Source organism: Limanda limanda, chromosome 11, assembly GCF_963576545.1.
Source record: "Limanda limanda chromosome 11, fLimLim1.1, whole genome shotgun sequence".
Lineage (NCBI taxonomy): Eukaryota > Metazoa > Chordata > Actinopteri > Pleuronectiformes > Pleuronectidae > Limanda > Limanda limanda.
Genome location: NC_083646.1, coordinates 19,997,874 through 20,023,098, shown reverse-complemented (window position 1 = coordinate 20,023,098; position 25,225 = coordinate 19,997,874). Strand labels below are relative to the sequence as shown.

Here is a 25,225-nt window from a genome sequence, read left to right as displayed (position 1 = left end):
ATGAAGATTTGGAGCACGGAGCATGTTTTCAGGTGGGTCCCAACGGTCGTCATCGTCTTAGATTATTGATAAAGCAGAATGAAGTGAGATGTAGTTGCAGGGCAAGGTCGATGGGACCTTCACACTGGTTATCTCAGGTTAAACTGCAGCGTTGAACTCTGAAGATGAGATGAGATGAGAATAGAGAATCCTTCTCGACTCATTCCCCACTATGGGGAAATTCAGTGTGGTAACACAGAGCACCAGGATGGAACTTCAGGCAGAACAACTGTGTGGTTGTAGTCAGTAAATTCCCAATAATCTATTTTATGACTCTATAGATTGATGGGAGGTCACATGAGTATTAAACACCAGGAGTCGGTGAACTGTCAGATGTTTCATATCAGAACACACAAATGAAACCAAACAAACAGAGCATCCCTCACAGTTTGTCCTGTTTTGGTTGATTAGACACCGACTACATTAACCCATGTGCACGTAACTTAATTGGGACATGACTAAATCTGTTCTTGTGCAATATAAGCCTATTGTCACTTATGTTTCTTCCCATTTGTGAATTTGGTTTTTGTATGTGTTTGTGTGCAGTTACCCGTGGGAGACGGTGATCAAGGCTGCCATGAGAAAGTACCCCAACCCCATGAACCCTAACGTGGTCGGCGTGGACGTGCTGGACCGCAGCCTGGACGCCCAGGGACGCCTGCACAGCCACAGACTCCTTAGCACAGAGTGGGGCCTGCCGAGCATCGTACGAGCGGTCAGTGGACAACACCATACACCCACACTCAGAATGTATACACATGTTGACAAGGAGGATGAAGATACACGTTTCTCAATGATGCTCAAGGGCCTGCAAGGGTCTGAGAAGAGGTTCCAACATGTCATTAACTATATTTACTGTGTATTGTTGTGTTTGCAGATACTGGGAACCAACCACACACAAACCTACGTGAAGGAGCACTCCATCGTCGACCCACAGGAGAAAAAGATGGAGCTGTGCTCAACAAATGTGAGTTTTGTATTGAGCCCTTCAGACACCGATGTCCAGCAAGTTACATAGCATTGACTGGTTCCACATTTTAACTATAATGGTTCACAGTAGAGCACGTCCCTCCACCAAGGCCCAACAGTCAAATCAATCAAGCTGCACCTAGTATAACACACTCATAGATATCTGTTCCCCAAATGAGCCTGATTTTGTCATATCAAGATCCATGAATTATTCCCTGGGAAAATTTAGAAAAACACCCCGTCGTGCAATATTAAAGAAAGTGAACAAAGTTTGAGGTTTGCGGTAATCCGTCTAGTAGTTTATGTAATCCTGCTCAGAAACAAAGTGACTAACACTCAGCAGTGAAAACACAACCTCCTGCACAGTATTGCATGGACATTTAAAAGACCTTTATGCAAACTGTTAAATTGTTTCCAGCATAAAGTAAAATAATGTCTCACAAAGTGAACATTTTGTGTTCATGGAACATTTCAGATCAAATAAGAATTTAGCAGGTTGCACTTTAACATCTTTTTAAAATTAATTAATGCATAATGCGACCTGCTGAAGGGACTGAATGACTGTTAATGCTTCAGGTAGTTTCAATATAACTGGGTTACAGATCTCAAAGCTGGTGTGCACATTAAAACACATGGATACAAGAGCTATTTAACTATTTACTGAGGTCCCAATAGGTGGATGGATGGATTATTTTTCTGGATAAGAGACAACATATATATATATATGCATTCATCACCATGCATACCATTATTAAACAAAATAATAAAATAAGTAAAATGTAAAGAAAGATGCTTACTTAAGTTGGGCCTCCACTAATAACAATAATCAATAAATTAAGCACATGCAAATCTGTTTTATTTTCCAGATTACTCTGACCAACCTCATATCAGTGGACGAGAGGCTTGTTTACACGCCCCACCCAGACAACCCTGAGGTGTAAGTACAAGTTACATTTCATTTACGAAAGATTGTTAAGGTCACAGCGAGTGTGAGTGCACCTGATACAGGAAATAGGAAGTGCTGTACATTGTGTGATTGCAGGTACACAATGACCCTGTTCACACCACATGCGAAGGACCGCCTACTCTGCTGAAGTCTCTTAATTTGTTTGTTGTCCCTTTAATGGCAATTTTTCATTCCACCAATCAATGATTAGTATAAGAGCACAGAGTGATCTCACACAGACTCAGTAATTGATTTCCACACTGGATGTTTATGGTTCGTTTGATGTTTATTTAGTGAGATGAAAGAAAGTATGAACATATCAGGTGTATGTTAGTGTGTAGTTAGTTCTTCTCTGGTATGATCTGTGGTGATCCACAGTACTAGTCTGTTATCTCCTAGTCTGAGAGTCTGGTGAGAACTGTGAGCTCTCCCAGTCCCTGTGTCCTCCCCTGTTACCTATGCCCTGTGTATATCACCCAGTGTCTCTAATGAGCGCCACCAAGTGTCCAATAAGTAATTATGACCAGTTAACAATTAACATAAGTGGCTCCTACAGTAATCTTTCCAATTTCAACACTTATCACCGAATAATGCTTTTGTTAAATTGATAATATCTTTCTTCATAGCACATCTCCACAAGATCCATTCAGCCTCTACTCTCTCTCTCTCTCTCTCTCTCTCTCTCTGTCTCTCTCTCTCCCTCCCTCCCTCAGGCCAACAACCACTGATACACACAAATGCAGTGACATAGGACACATGTAAATTCAGACTGGTTTAAGGCAACATCATTTGGTTTGTGCAAATAGAAAAGTCGTACGTGTGTATTTGCAAATAGAGCGAGGAAGTGAGATCCAATCACAAGTGGTCACAGGAGACACGTTTAGGACACATTTTAATGCCAGGTCTGAACAGACAAACTCAATCTGTGACCTGTGATCAGATCTCTGAACCGGGCCAATGTTATGCTGTTTTTTTATTCATATCTTGCAGTATTCATGCTCTCTCTCTCTCTCCCTCCATCTCTCTCCCTCTCTCTCCCTCTCCTCCTCACTCCTCAGTACCGTCCTGACCCAGGAGGCCATCATCACAGTCAAGGGAGTCAGTCTAAGCAGTTACCTGGAGGGGATGATGGCCATGAGAATGTCGGCCAATGCCAGGAAGGTAACAGAAAATAAACATTCTTCTATTTCTACACTTATTTCCCCTTCTGCATGTCATCTGAACTCTGGTTCCAGTAGTAAAGATAAAGTAAAGGATTTCCTTGCATGCTGGGACTCCACTGTCTCTCTCTGATGTTCCAGTGTCTCCTCTTTAATCTCCTGTCCCTCTCTGTGGATCTGTAGGGCTGGGATGCTATTGAGTGGATTATTCAGAACTCTGAAACAGAGAACATTCCTCTCTGACATTTACTTACTCTGGTAACTTCTTTACTTTCCTTTGCAACTTTTTTTTCTACTACCATTTTAAGCATGTTTCTTGTTTTTGGTCTTCTCTAAACTGCAAAGAGAAGTTTGAGGTTAGTGTTTATGTCACCAAACATTTGTTTGCATACACAGGGCTGCAGCTCCACTGTGATGACTTCTCTCTCTGGCTGCAGGTCCTGAACATCCAGAGGTCCTCAGCTTGTTGGGATCCTCTGCACTTGGTGCTCAGACTGTCTGGAGCTCCCTCTCATGCACACAAACACACACAAACACACACACACACACACACACACACACACACACACACACACACACACACACACACACACACACACACACACACACACACACACAGACACACATGCCTCCTCTCACCTCTAGAGAACATGCACTGGAAGCTCCAACAGACAATTGCTGCCAAAGCTCAACAGTTATGAGGAAGTGTCATAGATTCAACGCTTGTGGTTGGACTCACTAACCCATTAACAGTCGGTCTAATTAGAGACTGAGGAACCCATGACAGTTCCTCAGTGTGTTTAACACTCTCCTGGTGAGTGACCACAGGGTTTACAAGTCTTGTGTGTTGCTGTGAACGTTTTATCTTCCACGAGGAAATGCATCAACCTCACCAGCAACTTGGCTGGTTAGAATATTTTACTACTAAAGCATGTTTACTTGGCTCTAATGTCCTGGCTTCGATTAGAAAGATTAGGGTGAAATAGGGAGACGCAGAAGGTACACTACAAAATAATATGCAACTAGCTTCATCATTTCATTTACATGATATATATATATTTTTTCTCAACCACAAGAGACTCCTATAGTAGGAGTTCAGACCAGAGACTTTTTACAGGTGCTCATTGTGTTTCATGAGGCACAAACTGTAGACAATATGTTTGCATGATAGTTACAGTATAAAAACAAGGGAAGGGAGGTTATGGGTAGTTTGGTTGCCAGGCAGCTAGCTAAATTTTATTATTCATATGAGAAAAAATCATTTCTTTTAAAGGATGGGAATGTACCTTTGACATTGCCTTGTTTTCCTGCTGTGGAGGCACCAACACACAGGCACACACATACCCCGTTTCCACCAAGGCAGCTGCTCAGAGTCATTCTTAATCTGGAACCAGTTCCTTGTGTTTTGACAATTTAAGAACCGGCTCTCGAGCAGAACAACTGATTCCACTCGGCACCGACCCTTTCCTGGTCCAGAAGAAAGAACCTCTTGTGACGGGGGGGTATCACACCTTACAAGACCAGTACGACCAACCACAACATCGTCACCACCATTCTTTACAAGAACAGAGCTTGTGTCGTGTAATGCCTGCAAAGAAGATACATATAATAGTCCGAGGCGTATTGAGCGACATGCACAGTGACGTGATGACTTGGCTCTGTGGTGACTTAAGTCTGTGGAAAAGCAAACTGGCTCTTAAAAAGGTACACAAGTTGAACCATTCCTAACCAGCTCAGCAGCATCAGCAGGTTCACATTGGTGGAAACGGGGTAACAGGCGACCAGCAGTTTTGTAATTGGGTAAATGCAGAAGATGGAGATGACATACAGATTGTTCTTCAGTGATCAGTGTAGCCAAATGTTGGATTAACTCACTCTGTGTGTTTTTTTAACCTGTTTATAAGGCCTTAAATCGCAGCATGTGTGTAATTGCCTGTGCAGCAGCAGTATAATGTCTTTCCCAGTCTGACTCACTTCCATAAACCTGCTGCCTGTTTGTCCCCGAGGAGCAGGGCAGTACTGTATGTGCAATGCTGCAGCAGATGCAGACGCACACCATGACTACTTAATGTATGTGCTATATGGTTTAACTTGTTAAAAAAGTAAAATCATATTTGCATAACATTTGTAAAAAAATACTATTTATTTATATAACGCTGCCTGACAAGCAGCAAACGTTGTTTGTATTTTCTGTGTCATGTTCAAAATATTGTTTGAAGCTCTTGTCCTGCTGCAACAAATAAAACCATTGTTTGAAAACATTTCATGTCAGAAGTAGATGGCAAATTCTCAGGCTCATGGATCTTATGAAAAGAAATCAGACACATTTAGGGGACTGAAATTTATGAATTTGTGCAATTTTGAAGCAGATCTAAATAAAAAATCTGGATCTAGTGAATTTAAATGTGGGTTCAACAACTGTTGGGCCTGGGCGTAAGTAAACAGTGAGTGCTATTGTAGTTTTTTTTATTAGACTCAGCTCAGTGTTTCTTCTTCTGAGCACAGTTGAATTTCTCTGCTCCAAGAAGATACTTTAATTAATGGGCAGTAATGGAAAGTCTGAGGCACAGAAAACATCATCTCTCATTATATGCTGATGATCCCGAGTATCAGCAGTACCAAATGTTTCTTTTTTAAAAGACTAACTTGCAGTTCACAACTTCTCCACCAGAGAGCACACGTATGCTTTTAGCAACAGGGAACCCACAGGGCAGCTCCTGCTCGGGAGGCCCATGATGCTCCAGTGAGAGCTGAGACAAAATCAACTTAAGGGCCAGGCGTCTTGTTATTTTCTTTTATTCACGCAACAGAACATAAACTTAATGCATTGCATAGCATGTACATCATTCCTCAGTGTGAGCAGTGACAGAGGAATATCTAATTCAAAAGTGCAAGATGAGCCACGTGCCAGAAGCTCAATAAATAAATCCCTAAACACAACTAGCTGGGTGTTTAAAAAAACAAAAAAAACAAATCATGCAGGAGGCTACAGAAAAATACAACGATTCAACTTTTGTATCAGAGCCACGGATCCTAAACACAGCTCTTCTGTAAATGAGACTCTTGTTGGTGATGATGATGATGATGATGATTGTGATGATAATGATAAAAAGCAGCCACCGGATCTGAAACCATTGCAAACAAGGATTAAGCTGTACCGGGTTTCAAGTTTTACGATAAGGCACACACCACTGTAATATTAAACTCTGATTACAATCTTTGGTAATACTGCACTCAGGTGCTGTTGCTATAGCAGCCACGGCAGAAAAGGAACAAAACACAATTAATTACAAAATCATATAAAATCCATAGAAAAGTGAAAAAGAACAATATAGGAAAGATATCGTGGTGTTTACATATACAACAATAATTTCTCACTGATTAATTACCAACTTAATTTACTTACATTCATCATCTCTTAGGTTCTGCAGCAATTCACGATTTACATCTGCCGAACAATATTGCTGCAAACGCCACCTGACACGTTCCTTGCCCACATGAGCAGGCTTCGTAATGTCTTACTGAACAAAATGAGCATTTCAATCATATCAAATACTGTCCCTACCTCCCGCGTCGAAAAGAACAATTACAAGGTTTGAAAACCAAGAATAAAAGAAAATCTCCAAACTGGGGAAAAAAAACAAGTGCACACAGCTAAGGTCGAGAGACGTATGTCCATTTCCAAAAAGCCACATTGAACTAAGACTCTGACAGCTGAGTGTTCCCTTTCCCCCCCTGCTCTCCTCTCATCCATCATGAGGACGACTGCTTCTACGTCTCTTTACCTCTCCGTCACATTCGCTCGCTTTTCAACAGTGAACCCTGCCCGACGCGTCTTCCAAAGCAAAGCTCGAATGCATAAGAGTCACACCTCCACTAAACATACATCCAGGAATTGTGCCGTTAACGAAAAAAAACAATATCGTACATTTCTATGTACAGTATGTACAGTCAGTTCATGTGGAATCAGAAGTTGAAAAGGTTGATGAAGTCTTGAGGGGAGAGGCGCATGGTGCAGCTCTCTGGGTTGTTGGCCGTGCACGGGTGGTTCGTGTCCTGCAAACGGAAAAAAACAAAAGAAACCGTCAGTTTTAAATGCAGACCGTTTTTCAGTTTCATCTCGTGCAACATTTTATGCACGTCTTCAATTTGGTGAAAAGGTAAAAACAGAAAAAGGAAGTACCTTCCAGAAGAGGATGTGACAGTGTGAGCAGAAGTGCAGGGTGTCACTGTATTGTTCTCTGTGAGGATAGCAGCGGCTCAGCTTGAAGTACATCTTCTTCCACTCGAGCTGACCTTTATCCGACACCATCAGGCGCTTTCGGATCTGAGAGAGAAGGAAACAGACTTTAAAGACGTGACCCAAGAAAAATACTTTAACTTTAAAATGGATTTAACATTTGCCTTCTTGAGAATGTCTTTCGCCCCACATTCAATACTTCAAATGTACAAAAAAAAAGAGAGATTTAAGAACCCTTAATGTATCAAGGTTTTTGCTTCCCTGACACAAACTGAATCTAAACCCCTCTGACCTATAGGAATCATCTCTGTTACCTACTCTAGCTCATAGCTCAGTGCATTTCACTCGCTTATCAGGCGAATGCTTTCCAGTGTCATGCAGTGTCCCTATGCAAACCCTGTGCCCTCCCTTTATCCAGTAGCAAGTCTGGTTTATCACAGATGCTTGACCCAATTGTTGAGTTAATGAAATGTATATCTCAGTAGGTCAGCTGAAGCAGGGAAAAGGACAATAAGGAGGACAGCTAACCTGCAGTGTGGGAAAATTAGCTTTTGTGTGCACAAGTACTGCCACATTCTCATTGTGTACATATTTAAGCTGCTTTCAGACATGCACTGAACTCCAGATATTCTCCAGAGGGGATGTATGGGAGAACCCAAATGTCAGAGTGAGAGGCTCTGGACTCTCTCCAGTGTTTTTCCTGCCAGTGACCTAGAAGGTCCGAATGACCCATGTGAGAAAACAGTGTAATGTGATGTTGATGTTGCGAAACTGAAAAAACAAACAAAAATAAAACATATAGCCCTGGTTGAAAAAGTGGTGCCATGCAAGTAGAAGACACAGACAAAGAATTCAAGAGAGCCCATCACCCATTGATTTTCTAAGTACCTGTCTGTCTGTGAAGTGGTGCTGGCAGAGTCTCTTCCACAGCAGCCGGTCCTCGGTGAGGGTCCCCAGCTCGGGACACACTTGGCCCAGGCTGACCAGGTCCCTGCCGTCGGACAGACGCTCCATGATGTTGAGCTGCAGGTTGACAGGCAGGTCCTTCAGAGTCATGCCTGTAGATGCAGGCTGCAGGAAACAGGAAGCAGAGTTAGTGGAAGTTGATTACGATGGAAACATGAAGTTGCTAAAATTCAACACGCTATGAGCACTTTTGAGTCGGGCTCGTGCTCCTGTGTTTCGGGCCCACAGCCTTACCCTGCTGATCTGGATGTTGTCCAGCTGCAGCAGCCACTGCAGGATGCGCTCCATGCGGTGCACCCAGATGTTGATGTTGCCCACCAGGACGGACTTGCCCATGTCCTGAACCAGATCACACAGCGAGTCGTACAGCGTCTGCAGCAGCTCTTTGATCGGACGGACGTTCTGCTGGTCGTTAAGGACTGTGGGAGGAAATCCAAAACGATTAGTCAGACTCTATTCATTCCTTCAGCGATGATGTGAAAGTGACGTGTGGTACAGGGGGGATTAGCAGCGACCAGGAAAACAGTCAATTATTTACTGAGAATCCTCAAAAATCACAATGTCAAACTAAATGTTTTGGATTGGCTGTGCAGTCGCCCTCATAATATTTGGCCGACAGGTTTCATCACGCCACCTTAACAACCTGAATCTGTTTAGCAGAGGGAACATTGGAGTTTACACTGTGGCTTGCAGGGGGATCTGGTGACTGTCAGTGTTATTCACTGAGCTATTAAAGCCCTAAATTTACTGCTCTGCCTGCCTCAGATGCTGTCAGAGCTCATTTCCTCACCTACTTGTGCATATGATTTCATGTGTGCTCGACTTGTGCGTTTTATTTGAGTTAATCTTGAAGCATCAATAAAATCAAATCGACTAGGGGCTGAATTTTTGTATATGTATCAGAGAGTAAAATAAAACCCTTAGACAAACTAAGAGGAAAAACGAGTTGAGTGAGAGAGGAAGTGACAGGTCTCACCTTTCTGCACCACCTTCTCCAGAATATTGATGTAATTCTTCTGCGCCACTCCGCTAAGCGAGGGGAGCTTGGACTTGGCGATAAGCTCCAGGAGCTGGAGAAGAGACAGAAAGAAAGAAAACACAACATAAATTTCCTCCTGTCGTACGCAGAGACACTGTGTTCCACCGGGTCATCATTAAATGTTTCTTAGAAAGGCACATTTGTCAATAAACGCTGGAAAAATAAAAGTCTGGAGCCGCTCCACCTGGTCATTACTCTCAACTGGAGCTGAACAAATAACAGCATTCTTGAATCGGATCAGTCCCGGTCAGAATCTCTTTGGGGGGGGATGGGGGGGTAGAGAAGCTCCTGGAACGTGTTGGACAGCGGCCCAGTCTGTCAACTACACCAGCCTCCACAAACAGGGTCTTAATCATTTGACTCCTGATACTGTTCGTCACATGAATAAGCTGAATCATTTCACAGAGTGCGTGTGCGTGTGCGTGTGTGTGTGTGTGTGTGTTTGTGTGTGTTTGTGTGTTTGTGTGTGTGTGTGTGTGTGTGTGTGTGTTTGTGTCTGCATTGGCCAGCAGACGAGCAGCAGGTTCCAGGCCGGCATGAGAGGCATGCGACGGACGCTGTGACGTCATGGAGAAATTCACGTTGACCCCCTTGCTCAATTCGGAGCATGTGACTTTTGTCATCAGGCCGACATCAACATATTGTGGGGTACTCTCTGGTAAACGGGAAGGTGAGTCAGGCAAACAAAAGTAGCCTGCACAAACTACATTTCTGAATTTATTTAAGTGGAAAAATACAACATCATGACATGTACTGCTAACAAGCATTCAGATAAACTCTAAATGAAAAAGTGATGAGTCTGAGGATCTTAATAACACCCAACTTTGAACTATATAACTTCTCACCTACGTGCTCTAACCTCCTTTTCCGTTTTTACCAGTTTTAAGCTCCTTCTCTACCTCCTGGCTCCTTTTTTTCATTCTTTCCAGCTCCATTCCTCAAACATAATCCCATGCCCGTCTTCTTTTAGCAGCTCATCAAGTGTTGCTCTCTTTGTAGAGCAGCCAGGCAGAACAATGTGCATTTCTCTATCTACTTTTAGCCGTCGCTGTTCGCTATATTGCACTTCATGACTTGGCGTGAGGCTCCCACTCTTTCCACAAACACACACAGACAGTATCAGAAATGCTAAATCTTATTAGTATATGAAGGACGTGCTAACAGCTAGTTACTAAGGTTTCTATCTCCTTGAAATAACCCCGTGTGCCTGCTCCTGAGAGGAGGGAGCACCCCTTGTTTTTCTGTTTGTGGAAGAACCTGATCTGTGTAACTGAGACGGGGGTTAAATGAACCTGCAAATGCCATCAGACGCAAGCGGCGGAGAGCAGTGACCTAGGACACGGCGTCCAGGCTAAACGCTAGAGTTACACGGCCATATTGTTCTCCGGGCTTACCACACTGCCCTGCACTCGTTAGCTGGAACATAAAAGGTCAATCCAAAACCCACAAGAAAGAAACAGCCAGCTGGTGGATGACCTGTAGAATATCAGATGGTTTCATAGGCTGATATCTCAGGAATATTAAAGGCTGATGGAATGAGATCCATTTTTAATGGTTAATGATTATAGTTAAAGACCACAAAACTAGCATAGGAGCAGGAAGCTACAGTCTGGTGGTGGTGTGTCTTTGTGTGCTGCTCCGGCGCCACCTGAGTCACCTGAAACAACCACCAGGTTCTGGTTCCATAAACCCCCCCCTGTCAGGTGGTCACACATCATCGCACAGCTGTCATCCCCCCCCCACCCACCCACCCACCTCACACCAGGAGAGGAGAACACGACCACATGCAGCTCTGGGCTCACATGGGAGCACATGTGGGAGAGCTGGTGTACACTTCAGTGATGTGGTAATTGGATGTGAAGGGTAAAAGCTCTCGATCTAAAGTAAAGAATTTTCTGCAGATCTCCCATAATGCAATAGTGATTGTATATTATAAATTAGTATGATGGCTAATATTGATTTGATGGACCTAATTAGTTAAACCATTTGGCATCCCTGGTGAATAAGCTTTGAGAGTTTTGTACGGTTACAAACAGTGTGTCAACAATACATATCAGACTTGTTTAAAAGAAATTCGCCAAATTGACTTAACTTATCTTCTATACAGTTAAATCTAGAGATGCCAAATGGCTTTACCAATCATATTAATGCAGCATTTGAATGTTTTATTTGAGCAGAAACACGGACAAACACTCCCTGGGTCAATGTCATCAGCACTTAGAGACCCTTGTCTGCAGAGCATTGATAAGAGCCTGGCCGAGGCCTACACACCCTCTTAACCTTAAACCCTGTCTGTGCCACAAGCACAAAAAAACATCAGAGGAAGACAAACAAAAGAAACTGGAAGGAAGAAAAGAGATGTGGACTCACTCTGACGATGTAATTAAATCTCCTGGTGTCCTTGATGGCGCTGCAGAAATCCAAGCGGTTGAAGGCCTCTCCCAGTGTACAATATCCGTGGCGCTGGGGGAATTTAATTATAAGGGTATTAGATGGTGATCCCCTGCCAGAGTATAAAGTTTTCTTGGCGTGTGTACATTAGCGATGGTGATGATATGAAAAGTTGATGTGAAAACTGAATGAGTTTGTTTGTTTGTTACCTCCTTGGTGCTTCCTTTATGAACATAAATCCACTTTTCCATGTGGAAATCTGCGAGAGAGCAGAATGATTATATTAGCGACACGCTCTCATTAAGCAGCTCATGAACACACACACACATCTCAAATAAGTTACAATTTCAGACCGAGTTATGGAAATAGAGTTTAGGAAATGAAGGAAAATGTAAAATAATAGACAATAATATTAGGGGGAGGCCCTCTCATGAAGGTTGCATAACTTCCATTAATGAGCCTATTTCTGCTCTGGAAACCTGACTTTAGTTTATTATGACATGATCTATAATCCCACACATATTTTAAAAATGAATTTACGACCCATTGCATGTTTATCTGAAAAGTGTCTGTTTCCCGGTGACTCACAGGGGACCTTGGAGTTGTTGTTCATGAAGTCTTTCTTCCTCTTCTTGGCAGCCATGTCGTAGCCGAAGGAAAGCAGCAGGTTCTCCTTGGTGAAACACTCCTCCTGCTCGGCTTTGCAGTAGCTGGGGAAACATATTGAGACTTATTTCACTTCCGGCTTTTAAAGTGACATGAGCTGCTTCCCTCTGAACTGAAAACACCCTGCGGCAGGCTCCCTTGTGATTTGATTAGAACCTGAGGCCATGTTAAAGATTGGGTGATCGCTGTGCGTGTGGTCCTTCCTGGAAGCAGCACAGACTCAACAGATGATTGTTAATCCACTCACTTGTTGTGAGGTTATTAATAGCTCAGTGGTTAGTCCTGGAAAAGGGAACATGGCAGCAGGGGAAACAAAGCCTGCCACCGTCCTCCTTCAAGGAGGTAAAGACAGAAAGGGTTTGCTCCGCTTCAGAGACAAGACATGTGTTAATGACCAACCTCTCCACGGAGACATTGTTGTTGGTGTCGTCAGCTGATGTCCTCTTCCATCCCTCCTCGGTTTTCACCCAGCTCTGACCCGGTGACCTCCAGTCCTGTCCGAGGAACGGCATCCTGCGCTCCGGGCGGTGACGTCAGTAAGAATAAAGTTTAAAAAGTGTGGTGAACTAGTTCCTCTGTGTGTGTGTGTGTGTGTCTCCTTTGTGTGGTTCCTTGTTCTCTACTGTTGACATCGCGCAGCTCCTCTTATATGTGCTCACACCACAACCCGGAAACACGCGAGAGGGACCGCCCACTTCGGAAACTTCCTCGCGCAGCAGCACGTGGCTTTGTTTATCAACCCGAGCGTTGCAACATCAGGAGAGAGAGAGAGAGAGAGGGAGGGAGAGAGAGAGGGAGGTATGGAGAGAGAGAGAGGGAGGGAGGGAGGGAGGGAGGGAGGGAGGGAGGGAGAGAGAGAGGGGGAGGGGGAGAGAGAGGGAGAGAAAGAGAGAAGGAAAGAGGGAGGGAGAGAGAGGGGGTCTCATAACTTTTTATGTCATGGAACAAAAACACAGAGATGGAGGACAACATGGAGAAACAGAACTCTGCAGGATTTTGAAGAAGGTCTCTGTAAGATCACGTGTTCAGGGCTCAGGAAGCTGTTATGCAACCTTCTCTAGGCCGTGACCATCAGTGGAAGAGTACATGTACTCAAGTACTCTACTGTAGTTATGTGTTACTCAATTATTTCCATTTTAAAGACATTTTGTACGAAACAAAACACTTCATTTATTTATTTAAAGGCTGTAGTCAAGTCTTGGAGGGATGACGTAAATAAACAGACATAAATAAACCCCAACTACTCACAAAGATTTTATTTTGTGACTCTTGGTTCTGTTTTTAAGTCTTGTTATGATTGGTTTTGTTCCAATTTCTGCTTATTTTGCATTTCCACAGTTTGTTTGCATTTGTGTGTATATGACCTCTGTCTCTTTGTAGTTGTTTTGTGTCTCTTTGTATTCTGGTTATTTTGCGTTTTCTTTTTACTGTATGTCTTTCCGTCAAGAATCGTTCTTAGAAGCCTGGGCCATAAACTAAAGGCCCTGTGTGTCGAGATCTGTGTTGGGAGATGTGTCACCTTTTGAGGTTTGAGCAGTGCATAGTTATGCACAGTTTGCAAATAAAGATAATAAAGTTGTAATTGTCCAACAACAGAAGTACACAAAATACACAAAACCAAATGATTAACTTTCAAGACATTGGAGTCTCTATGACTCATAATGAGTACTTTCACTTATATTTTAAAAACACATCTGGTAGACTTCTGCACCATACTGTTTTATTGATTTTTTTTACAAAGCTTTACCAATACTGAATCCCTTCACCACTGTCAGGGTCTCCGTGGTGAGTAATCTTTCTTATGCTCTCATCCAAACTGCATCCTACTACTTACTTTGCAATGCATCTCATGCAAGAACCCACAATTTTAAAACTTCTTTTTAAAAACGAGTGTATCTCTCTGCAGTTTTGAATGGCTAATGAACGGATGTAATTACTGTTCAGGAGGTTCTTTCTTCAAGCTTCTCAGTACTGTCTTTGTGTTTGTAAATATAAAGATAGAAAAAACTGTCCCCCCGATTCTCAGTCCTTGTATTATAAATAGCCGAAGTTGTCCTTTGGATTCCTTTGTGTGGGAATAAGAATGAGTGTGACTGAGATGGGTGGGGGCGTCAGTGCTCAGTTGTATTTCAGTTTTCCCAAAACAGTATCCACTGATCTGTGGAGAATTGTTGAGGGTACTGTGTTTGTTTTGGGCCCTGTCTTTTAAAAGATAATGTGTAACTGAGTCTGTCCAGGGCACTGGGTCACCTCTTATCAGCTTCTTTAAACACATGACATATTTACTCACTCGTCCTGTGAGGCTTTTAGATAAAGAGTTCAGATATCTATATCTGCTTGTTTTAGTCTTAAATAGCCTTCCTCATGCCAGTTAACACTGTGCTCTCAAACACAGGAAGCTTGTTGAAAAAGTAACGTCGATGTTGGTGTTGTGCAGGGTCAGAAGGAGTTGTGTATTTGTTTTGTCATTAGCATACAATAAGAATGACAACTATAGATCAATGAGGAAGTGCTGTTATCACGCAAAAACAAACCTGATCACTGATGTGCAAAGGACTGAAGTTCACTTCCTTGAAATCCTGCAGCGTGACAATCGCTTTGTTTGTGTATTTGTTGCCAGTAAAATGCCACTGCAGCAAGTACGCATGATTGTGTGTCTGCATCCATGTGAGTAACTGAGTGTTTGCTAAGTGAGGCAAAAAGGGGGGGTGGGGTGGGTGGGTCAGGGTCTTCATAATTCCTGACACCCTATACAAAGGGCAGAACATGTCAACAGCAGGAACATGGTGTGAAACGAGTGTGCACTTGTGTAAGCTCATCTCGTTCTTCACATCCTGTGAGAGAAGCATGATCAGGGCTGCTGATGTGGTCGATGTGGTTTTCCTGAAGCACACTCATCACCAGAGGCTACAAACTACCTCAAAAATAGCAGATTGTTGACAAAGGCTCTACTGATGCCTTTTCCTCTGTTCCTCAATTCATACACTTTCCCTTTTTGTGACATTTACCCAGAATGAGTAAGTATATTGTTCTCACGCAGAAAACGTGTTGTGTCAGTCTCGGTTTTCATTAACGAGTAAAAGTAATGTTCATTACAGCTCTTGTGTTGCTGAAGGTTTTGCAACAGGTGCATGTGTGTGGCTTTAGGTCTGAGGTTTTCATATAGCACCCCTATATATAAAAAAGGTCAGACAGCTCTGCAGACATCCTGCATGTTCTAATCCGTCAAGAAGACATAACACGAGACATCACAAAATGTAATCTTGGGTATATTGATCATGATTTACAATCGCTGCCAATGCAGAAGTGGCCCAGACTGAAAAAGTTTCCCACGCGTATGAACCTCATGTTGTGTGTATAAAAAGGGGAACCTGAAGTCTGAAATGTATTATTATGTGAGCAGCAGGTTGGCCTATACAGTGATGTGTGTTGTGCTGTGAGTCCTTAATGTCTAACTGAATCTATTTTGAGAGCAGGCCAAACTCCAAGATTACTTGGAAAGTCCCTGCAAGTGTTTGGTCAGTTGGTCAGACGGTTTCAGAAGGAAGATATGACCTATGGCTCATAGGGGTAAGGCTGAGTTAATTCTGTGAATCACAAACCATCTGCTCTGTGACTTGGTCCAACTTTTACAGACATAGAATGGTTTACATAGCTCCATCACTCACATAAAAGGAAAAAGTCACAGTTTTTAGTCGTGTAAATTGCATGTATTTAACGTTCATAATCCCTATAAACTCCTATTGATGTAAGCGATTCTCTGACTACCTAGCACTACCAGCACGTTAATGTTTATGTGTCAGTCAAAATATCTATTTAATATCTATTTAATGGAATGCTGTAAATTCTGTGAAGTTATTCATGTTCCCAAGCAGATGTGTTCCAATGATTTCAGTGATACACTGAAATAGTTCACCTTATATCTGCTGCACATCAGCATGTTAGCATTGCCATTATGAGCATGTTAGCTTTAGCATTTAGCTCAAATCACTACTATGTAGCAGTGTAGTCTCTCTTGTCCCAATGGGAATGATATAAAGTACAATGTATCTCTATTTATTCTACTCTATATGTATATATCTATATTTTTTAAGAATAAATCTCTCTCATATGTATGTCAATATTTTTAGGAGACATTTGGAAGTATAATGCATCAATTCAGTTAAAAGGTAGTGAATAATCTGTCTCTGCCTTTCTTCTTAGTCGATCATCCTTGTTTTTGTTGTGATGTGAGTGGACGTGACAGCTGGTCAGTCCAACTCACCCTCCAAAAACCCCTCATGACAAACACACACACACGCACATGTTCTCACACTTACACACAGACACACACACCTGTTGCTGTTTCTACTGAGTTTCATTACTCTCTCAGGTTCTCTGTTGTGAAACACTGCTCATCAGTCTCTCTCGTTCGCTCTCGTTCTCTCTCTCTCTCTCTCTCTCTCTCTCTCTCTCTCTCTCTCTCTCTCTCTCTCTCTCTCTCTCTCTTGCTCTCTCTCCCCCTCTCTCTCTCTCTCGTCCTCACTCACATCTGCTAGCTTGCACAGCAACCCACTGGGCCACATGCCTCTGGTGCAACATTTGCCCTCTTGTTTGTTTCTCAAAATAACATCAGATCCTCTAAACACTATAGTTTTTCCAGACCCCCTCCAACCTTTTCCTCTCATACTCCACCCACTGTCTCCTGGTCTCCATTCGCTGGCAGCGGGTGACTGAAGCATCTGACCTGGTGATTTCTGGTTTCAAAGAAAAGCACATATAGACTCCTGGGTAAGAACTCCTTGGTACATTATGTTTACCCCACATGAAACCGCTGATGTTGCTTTCTAATCAGTTAAGCTATTTACTTTAAGGCACCATTTCAAAAGAGGTTACGTAATAGTTTACAGAGATCAGCATCTATTCTTATCAACATTGTGTGTCATCTTTTAAGCAATCCCAAAAGTCCTCTTTGAGCTCCGAAGAACACTATTATACAATCTACTAACTGCAGTTAGGTCCAATAGTCCCCTTATGAAAACACATCTAAATTCACTAGATACATATGTTTATTTGGATCTGGTGTAAATTGCATACACTAATAAATATCAGTCCTCAAAACCCATGAATTATTCCCCGACATTATCAGGAAAATGTTTTTATAAAGAAAGTGAAAAAAAAATCCTGGATGTGTCCCTTGATACGGATCCACACTAAAATGTAATGGTGCCTTTTCTTGACCCACACCACATCCTTTCACAAAGTTGCGTTGTAATCTATCCAGTAATTTTTAATCCTGCTAAGAAATAGAAAAAAAAACAAAGCAAAAACATAAACTCTTTGGCAGAGATAATAAATCACTAGTGATATCCTGTCCTGCTCACTAGAACCGCAACTATATCTGATTGGGTGTCCTTACAGACTCTGTCCATCAATCTCCTTTGTATTTCCACGTCCTCTCTGTCTGAGCAGAACCATAAATATTCAGGTTAACACGTAGAGAGCTCTCAGGGCAGCACTGGCTTTAATTTCACCTGCAACAGGCAGACCAAAATCATTTCAAAAATGTTCCTGCAGGATCAAATTTAGGGCTTCTAATCTTTTCTAAATTATCTTCTGTGGTCTCGTGTGTGTTGTTGCCAGGAACCTGCCTGGGCATGCGAAGGACAAAAGTGCGAGTGGGTTCAAACAGACACATGATGAGACGTGCAGAACACATGTGCTGCTCAGATGGCATTCACAGTCAGATGATCCGTTAGGACGTACAGTCCAGACAGAGAGTGATGGAGAGAGGCCTCATGTAAAGAGCGAGATTTTATTTTCAGAAAAAAACAGTACAAAACAATAGAAAATATAAGAAAAGAAAACTCACTTGTTAAAAACTGAACTTGAGGCTATTCATCCAGCCACAGGTTCATTACCAAAGTTACTTAGTATTTCAATAAACAGTAAAGATACAGAAAATTGTTCATATGACCTCTATTGGTCCAAATCAATGGGAAAACTGCACAAACTAAGAACATCCAAAATAGTTGTCTTAATGCCTAAAGCCTTTATTTACCCTTTGCCTATTTCACCAGTGAATGAAATATGTGGCTGTTCTTGCAATAAATTATACATTTTAAAATCAATATTTTACACAGAAGAAACAGACAGTGATCCAAAGTCAGCAGGTTCAAACCAAACAGCTGAGCAGAGCTTTGACTCACACCAAACTGCCCACACAGAATTGAACATGTGTCAAGTGATATCTCAGGATTTGGATTCAGAGCAGACTGAGAATAGCTTGTTCCCTCTTGATGAAGTCAGTCAGGTTATGAGGCTGTGCAGGATAATTGGTTTAGATATTCAATCAAAACATAGAGAAATACATTTTCAGCTACAAAAATTTCAGACAGTTTATAAAAACAATATGTCATATATATGAATGTTAAAAAAATATGAAGTACATTTACTTTATGTATAAAACATATCACATTTCTATGAATTGGATTTTTTTTCAAATTCATATAATTGAAATTAGAATTAGGTCTCAAAGTAAATATCAAACAGCAGCTAGGATTTTGCCCATGTCTGTGAGACACTTGTCAGAGTCAGGGAGCCGTGGTCAAACACTTTATACGGCAGAGTCCCCTTCGGTGTCCAAGTGTCTGTCTTCGGCTCGTAGCACTCGACGTTGTCCGAGTCCTCGATGATGTCATGGCCGTTGATGTAGCGTCCACCTGTGACGTAGAGTCTGTTATTGAGCACGGTTGCAGAGTGGTGCATCCTCCTCTCCTTCAGGTTGGCACACTTGATGAACCGGTTGGCCTTGGTATCGTATGCAATCATCCTCCTGGTGTATCCTGTGACAGGGGGGATAATTCGACATGAGAGGGGCAACACATGAGGCTCTTCTAAAACCTGATTCACCTGGGGCAACAATCGATAATGCTGAGCAGCAGCAAACGCAACACGATTCATTTCATACATTTGTTTCTGCATTTATTCGCCGAATTGATTCCATGTTGTGCCTCAAGGTTTTACGTCTCAATCAGTGTAACTACCTCCAATGATGTAGATCTTATCGTCCATAAGGACAGCTGGAGCAGACACATTCTTCACCGTCCTGTTCTCCATCTTGGACCACATGTTCCTGGCAATGTGATACACCTTCAGAAAGGGAGTGGGGGAAATGGAGGCAATGAATGAATGAGTCTGAATAGATGGATGAATCGGTGAAGGGTGATTAAGTGGAGATCATAAAGTCTTACTTGTATTATTCTGACCGGGCTCTGCATGGCGTCCTCTCCTCCAAACATGTAGATCCTCTGGTTGGTAGCAGCCACTGCTGGGTGCAGCACAGCCTCAGGCATGGGTGCCACAGTCTCCCATTGGTTGAACATACTGTTGTACCTGATGGTAAATTTGAGATGTGTTATAATCTATGTAATTTTATAACCACATTATACAGCATATGTTGTTACACACAGTCAAGACTACTATCAACATATTTTCCTGATTTAGGATAATTATGGTTCATCTCACCTCTCCACGCTGTCTGTCACCCGCCTGTCAGGCCCAAGACCCCCCAGGACGAAGATGAAGTGCAGATAAGAGACACTCCGGTGGGCAAAGCGTGGCTCCAGCATGGGCTCTGCGGTTCGCCACTGGTTGGTCTTGAGGGAGAGTGTGTAGACCGTCGGGCTGACCTGGCCGTACTTTGTGTTTGTGGTCAGGCCTCCGATCACGTACATGACGCTGTGGAGGGCAACATACGAGGCCTTATAGAGGCGAATGGGCAGCTTGGTGAGGCACTTCCACTTCTGGGTCTCCTCATCGAAGACCAGGGCCTCCCTCGACGTCTGCACGTTGTTCTTTCTCCCTCCTACAACCACCAGCATGTCACTGGAGGTGTAGCGCCTTGGTGCCACCCAAAGAGGTTTGAAGTTCACCTCTGTCTCTGCGATGCATTTTGTGTTGACGGCAAACATCAGTCGTCGGACAGATTCGATGAGCTCCGTGCAGAGGGTGGAGGACTGGATCAGAGGGTCACTGGCAATGAACTGGAAGAGGTATGTGGGGTGGATGTGTCGTAGGCGAACTTTCTTGAAAAGGTCACTAATGGCTCCTCTTCTAGAGTAAGGATCATGGTGGATCCAGGCAACAAGTGTCTCGAAGACCTGCTCCTCCTCCGCACAAAGGCTGTCGTCCTCCAGGTAACCCATGAGCTCTGGTAAGGAGAGCTCACACAGATCCTCAGACACTGACACGTCGGAGAAGCTCTTCATCGCCATCTCCTTGGCCTTCGCTCTCAAAGTGTTGCAATTCAGGATCTCAGAGAGTCTCACCATGCTCAAACAGTTTTCTGGGCTCAGCTGCTCCTGAAGGAAACTGGAACAGGCCTCAAAGATGCGGCCGTATTGCAACATGGATGCTGCCTGCATCAGAGGCAGCACATTATCCATGCTGATGGTAATGAGTCCGGTGTAAACATAGTCAATGACACTACTGAGGATGGTCGAGGCGATCCCCTTTAAGTGGATTTTGGTCTGCTGCCTCTCTTTGAAGTTGTGGCAGAACATGGCTCTGAAGTAGGGGCTGCTGGAGACCAGGACGTTACGGTGGCACGGGATCTCCGTGTTTTCTGAGCACAGCAACACGTCTGTCAGGATTCTGTCCTGCCTCAGTCTGTTGAGCTGCAGGAGCAGGTTGGAGCACTGCTCTTTGTCTTTGTAGTGGAAGACTTCCATTGCCGGTCGGTCCATGCTGAGGAGAGAGGTCACCCTGTTATTGTCAAACCAGCTGCTATTCAGTCGTTGTTGTTTTGTGAATGATTCACTTGGATTAGAGGGTTACTCTCTGGTATATTTAGACAAGTCAAGCGGTATTAAATTCAGTAAGGCCTTGTGTCTGAAATTACAGATTTGGCCTGAAAATATTTGTAGTAAACTTTTAAAATATCTAGGTTAGCATGTGTTTAAGTAATCTTCAACCTTCATCTCATAACGGTAACATCAACTCTATCATTACCTTTTGGCACACAAGCCCATTCAGAAGTGCTGCACTCAAACATGTCTGCACAGGGCCGACAATAAAGCTGCCAAATTATTTTGGAGACTGTGTCTCAGCAGATAACTGCACCAACCCCTGCACAACTACTCCGGATACACAAGTGTCATCGTCATGGGAGCAGAGGTACTTCTGTTGTTTGGCAATGTTTTACGTGGAGCCTCAAAAAGCTCATTATGATTTTAATTTAGAATCCAACCTTGATGAAAGGGACTGCAGCAGTAGATATGAGAGACAAATATGCACAATTATCAACATCAAATATCGACTTCAGCTGACCTAAGCATGTAACAAAAGGATAAAAAACGTATTTGCCATATGTTTCAAAGTCATGCCAACATCGGAATACAACAACTTTCTCATTAGTTCATGAAGCCTCACCAGAATAAATGTCTTACCTGTTCCTCCTCTCTTCTCTGTCTGTGTGTTCTGGGGCCTCACTCTGTATTCAAAGCAAGATCTCAGCAGAAGATGCGGGTCGACATTTTCCTGTTCTTTCTTCCTCTTTTCTCTCGTGCTGATGCTGTGTGGCTGTATGTTCCTCAGGGGGGCCGTCTCTTTGTAGGAGCGTGTTGCGTACTGTTTGTTGTTATGTCCTCTTTCCACAAGGCCTCTGTGTACATTCCTCCCCCTAAAAATAGAGCTTTGGCAACGCCGTTGCACTCGCATGTGACATGACGGAGGGCTTTCTCAGTATCTGTCTGGCTCCATCACTCGAGCTCCATCTATTTTCCCATGCTTCCTCTGTTATTATATTCTAACTGTTTAGTTTTCCCTCTCCTTTTTTCTTCAAAGCTTGCATTCCTGCTCACTCCATCATCTCTATCCGTGTCTGGCACATGATTGCTGCAGTGAAAAGGGTTCTGATACTTGATAACACTCACTTTGTTGGCTGCGGTCTCTCGGCTAACTGGGACAGAGGACTACAAAAACAAGATCAGGTTACTGAGGAAGCAAAACAAACACGGATATGAAGCCGTCCACGTACAAGGATATAGAGAAACCACATTTAAAACATAGTGACCACAACTATTAATATTGCAAACAAGGCAGAAGTTCACTAAACTAGTTTCCTATTTACCAAGAGGCTCGGGCTATGAGAAAAAAATAAGAAGCCTTTTCTCCTCTACATTGTTTTGTTTCTTTTGTACATGGTGCTCATCCTTTAAGCATAAAGAAATACCTCAGTTTTAGTGTACATCCCCAACAGATGCTTGCATTACCAATCCTTGTTTTGTGAGGCAGATAAAGCTTATGTAGCACCAGCTTTCACTGAGTACATCCCACAAAGTGGCAAAATGTTTGTTTTCCTTAAAGCTGGAGCAGCATCAAAGCTTGTGAGGCTTTTTCTTAAATGTGGGTACGTAAAAAACAAAAAAACTTGAATGCATTCGCAGACGTAACAGAAAGCGATATGACATGTTTTTCTTGTACTCAGGCTTGTTTACAGAGCTCTGTGAATCAGACTCAAATAGCTCCTTGAGCTACCGTGACCACTAGAGTGCAATTCAATGTGTGTTGCACAACAAAATCAGCAGATTAGACCATAAACTACTCGTGTTTACGTATCATACTGTTGTTTGAGGGCTACACTGAAGAAGACATGAGCGTAGAAGTGGCTGATATTGTAAAAAGACATGCAAACACAGACTGCTGTACGTCAAGGCAGAAATGTAAGTGTGACAATATAAACTGAGGGTCACATTATTCACATGTGTGACACCACATGTTCAAATAATAAGCAGCGTGTAACAGAGCAGCACCATCTAGTGGTTGAATCAGTACAAACTCACTTTGGTTATTATGAGAAATAAGTGACATTTTTTATGCCAAAATACATTTTTGGAGTTTGGTCAAAGCTAAATATTAATTAAACAGGCCAGTATATCTAATATAAAAAGTTGCTATCTTTACTTGCAGAAGAAGGCTGACTGCATCATACAACAAAATGTCGATACTGAAGATATGTCCTTTCTGCATGGTACTGACATTCAAATTTTGTCATTAATCTGTATCGACAAGGGGAGAAAAGTCATCTCCGTCGCCCAAGAAGATGGCAGCGTCATTTTATAACCCCTGCTCAAATATTTAAAGCTGTGATTGCATCTTTTAAAGTTTAGCACATTGTGTGTTATCTCCAGTACTTCACCTTGACAAAAACGACTCATTAATGTCAGCCCTGAGGCAGCAATGTATTAAAAGTTACGGCTTCGACATGCGGTTTGCAACAGAGCATTTTCATGCAGCAGCATAACTGTAGTCATCCACCACCCACCGCTGTGTCTCCATATCTCTAAATGATTATCTTCTCACCAGCACACGGTCTAACAGAGCCCATACCTAGGGGATTTGGATCTCACTGATTAGGACTGTGTGTGTGTGGGTGTGTGTGTGTGTGTGTGTGTGTGTGTGTGTGGGGCTGTGTGTGCGTGTGTGGGTGTGTGTGGAGGTCAATCAACTCTCCTTGGTCAACTCACTGCGCCAACATCTGCAGGGAGTTCAAATTGTGTATTTTCTGTTTTGTACCTGACTTCTTGGACTTTTCTATATCTCATCAACCACACACACACAAACACACACACACGCACACGCACACACACGGATGATTCCACATACCTTTTAATTTAGAGACCATTGGGTAAAAACAAGGGACAGGGGAACACTCATTTGTATTGGTTGCAAGCCATATTTTCAATCTGTACAACTCTGTATCAAATATTGTCTGTCTTCTTCTACTAATAAAAAAGGTTTTGTGGATTCTAAGCATGTCTTTAAAAACCATGGTGCTGACCAGAGCTTCACCATGTTCCAAAACCATATGAAAACCAATCGTGTTAAATGTTTTACTAAGTATGACACTTGTTTCTCTTCCTCCATTGTAAGTTTCTTCCCAAAATCAATTTCTTGGAGTTCTGTGATAAAACTCACACTTGGTATGAAGGATTTTTCTTTGTTGATGGCACTGATGCTACAGTTGAATGAGTCACAAATACAGGATTTGCTGAAACTGAAGAGTGAAAAAAAGCTAAGGAGGGACTTGTTGTTTTTTGTATTGAGGTGATACAGTGTTGATGAGCTCTCAAAGGGCTTTACAGTGCAGTTTAGCCATTCACCCATTCACACACACATTCATACAGTGCATCTATGTGCAGCACTTTATCTATCAGACATCACACACTCACAGTGGGTAATTTGGGGTTCAGAATCCAGTCTACAAAGGACACTTTAGCATGGGGAATGGAGGAGACTGGGATTGGACCCCTCCCGCTCTACCATCTGAGCCACAGCCGACAACAATGACTGAGGATCATTGAATGCTATCTACTGGAACAGGCCTCAAGATTTCCTGTCTGACTAGGATCAATTTAACTGAAAATTTACATCCCAATTGCTATTCAGACATAGGCTTGAACTCTCAGCTTCTTCCGGGAGAAGAGAAATTCATTCTTTTGTAATTTCCGACCAACTTTTTTGTATCCACTAGGTGTCAGGCCAACGTTATGCACATTTCAGAATGGTAAAACTCCATCTCCGTCCCTTGTGACTCCCACGAAGCTATCAGGGCTAAACTCACAGTCAGTGAGTAAACATAAGAAGAGCCTAAACTGCTGTGATGGGATTTGTCTTCCTATTTTCTTAGCTATTTTTAGGCCCGGCACGACACAAAGAAAGAAAATGAAGCTATTAATCCCCCAGATATCTGCCAACTGCTTTCCACCGCTGCAAACATGTACTTATGGAGTGAAGTTTCAAAAGGCCATTTACCCAAACAATCGAAT

General features: G+C 42.7%; 3 protein-coding genes across 3 annotated transcripts; 1 reads left to right on the top strand and 2 right to left on the bottom strand.

Moving 5' to 3' along the window:
• On the top strand, window positions 1-3,357 carry prelid3a (PRELI domain containing 3A). Its single transcript, XM_061081936.1, has 6 exons — window positions 1-32; window positions 586-754; window positions 917-1,006; window positions 1,875-1,945; window positions 3,013-3,115; window positions 3,298-3,357. The coding sequence occupies exons 1-6, from the start codon at window positions 1-3 to the stop codon at window positions 3,355-3,357; spliced, it is 525 nt and encodes a 174-aa protein (XP_060937919.1).
• Window positions 3,358-6,495: 3,138 nt separating this feature from the next.
• fbxo32 (F-box protein 32) lies at window positions 6,496-13,065 on the bottom strand. The gene is made up of 9 exons (XM_061081262.1): window positions 12,816-13,065; window positions 12,339-12,460; window positions 11,960-12,009; window positions 11,730-11,822; window positions 9,297-9,390; window positions 8,555-8,739; window positions 8,243-8,425; window positions 7,298-7,441; window positions 6,496-7,170 (listed from the first exon to the last, which is right to left on the bottom strand). The coding sequence occupies exons 1-9, from the start codon at window positions 12,926-12,928 to the stop codon at window positions 7,081-7,083; spliced, it is 1,074 nt and encodes a 357-aa protein (XP_060937245.1). The 5' UTR covers window positions 12,929-13,065; the 3' UTR covers window positions 6,496-7,080.
• Window positions 13,066-18,932: 5,867 nt separating this feature from the next.
• LOC133014505 (kelch-like protein 38) lies at window positions 18,933-21,921 on the bottom strand. Its single transcript, XM_061081770.1, has 5 exons — window positions 21,845-21,921; window positions 19,923-21,143; window positions 19,649-19,790; window positions 19,442-19,547; window positions 18,933-19,240 (listed from the first exon to the last, which is right to left on the bottom strand). The coding sequence occupies exons 2-5, from the start codon at window positions 21,140-21,142 to the stop codon at window positions 18,951-18,953; spliced, it is 1,758 nt and encodes a 585-aa protein (XP_060937753.1). The 5' UTR covers window position 21,143; window positions 21,845-21,921; the 3' UTR covers window positions 18,933-18,950.
• Between the last annotated feature and the right edge of the window lie 3,304 nt (window positions 21,922-25,225).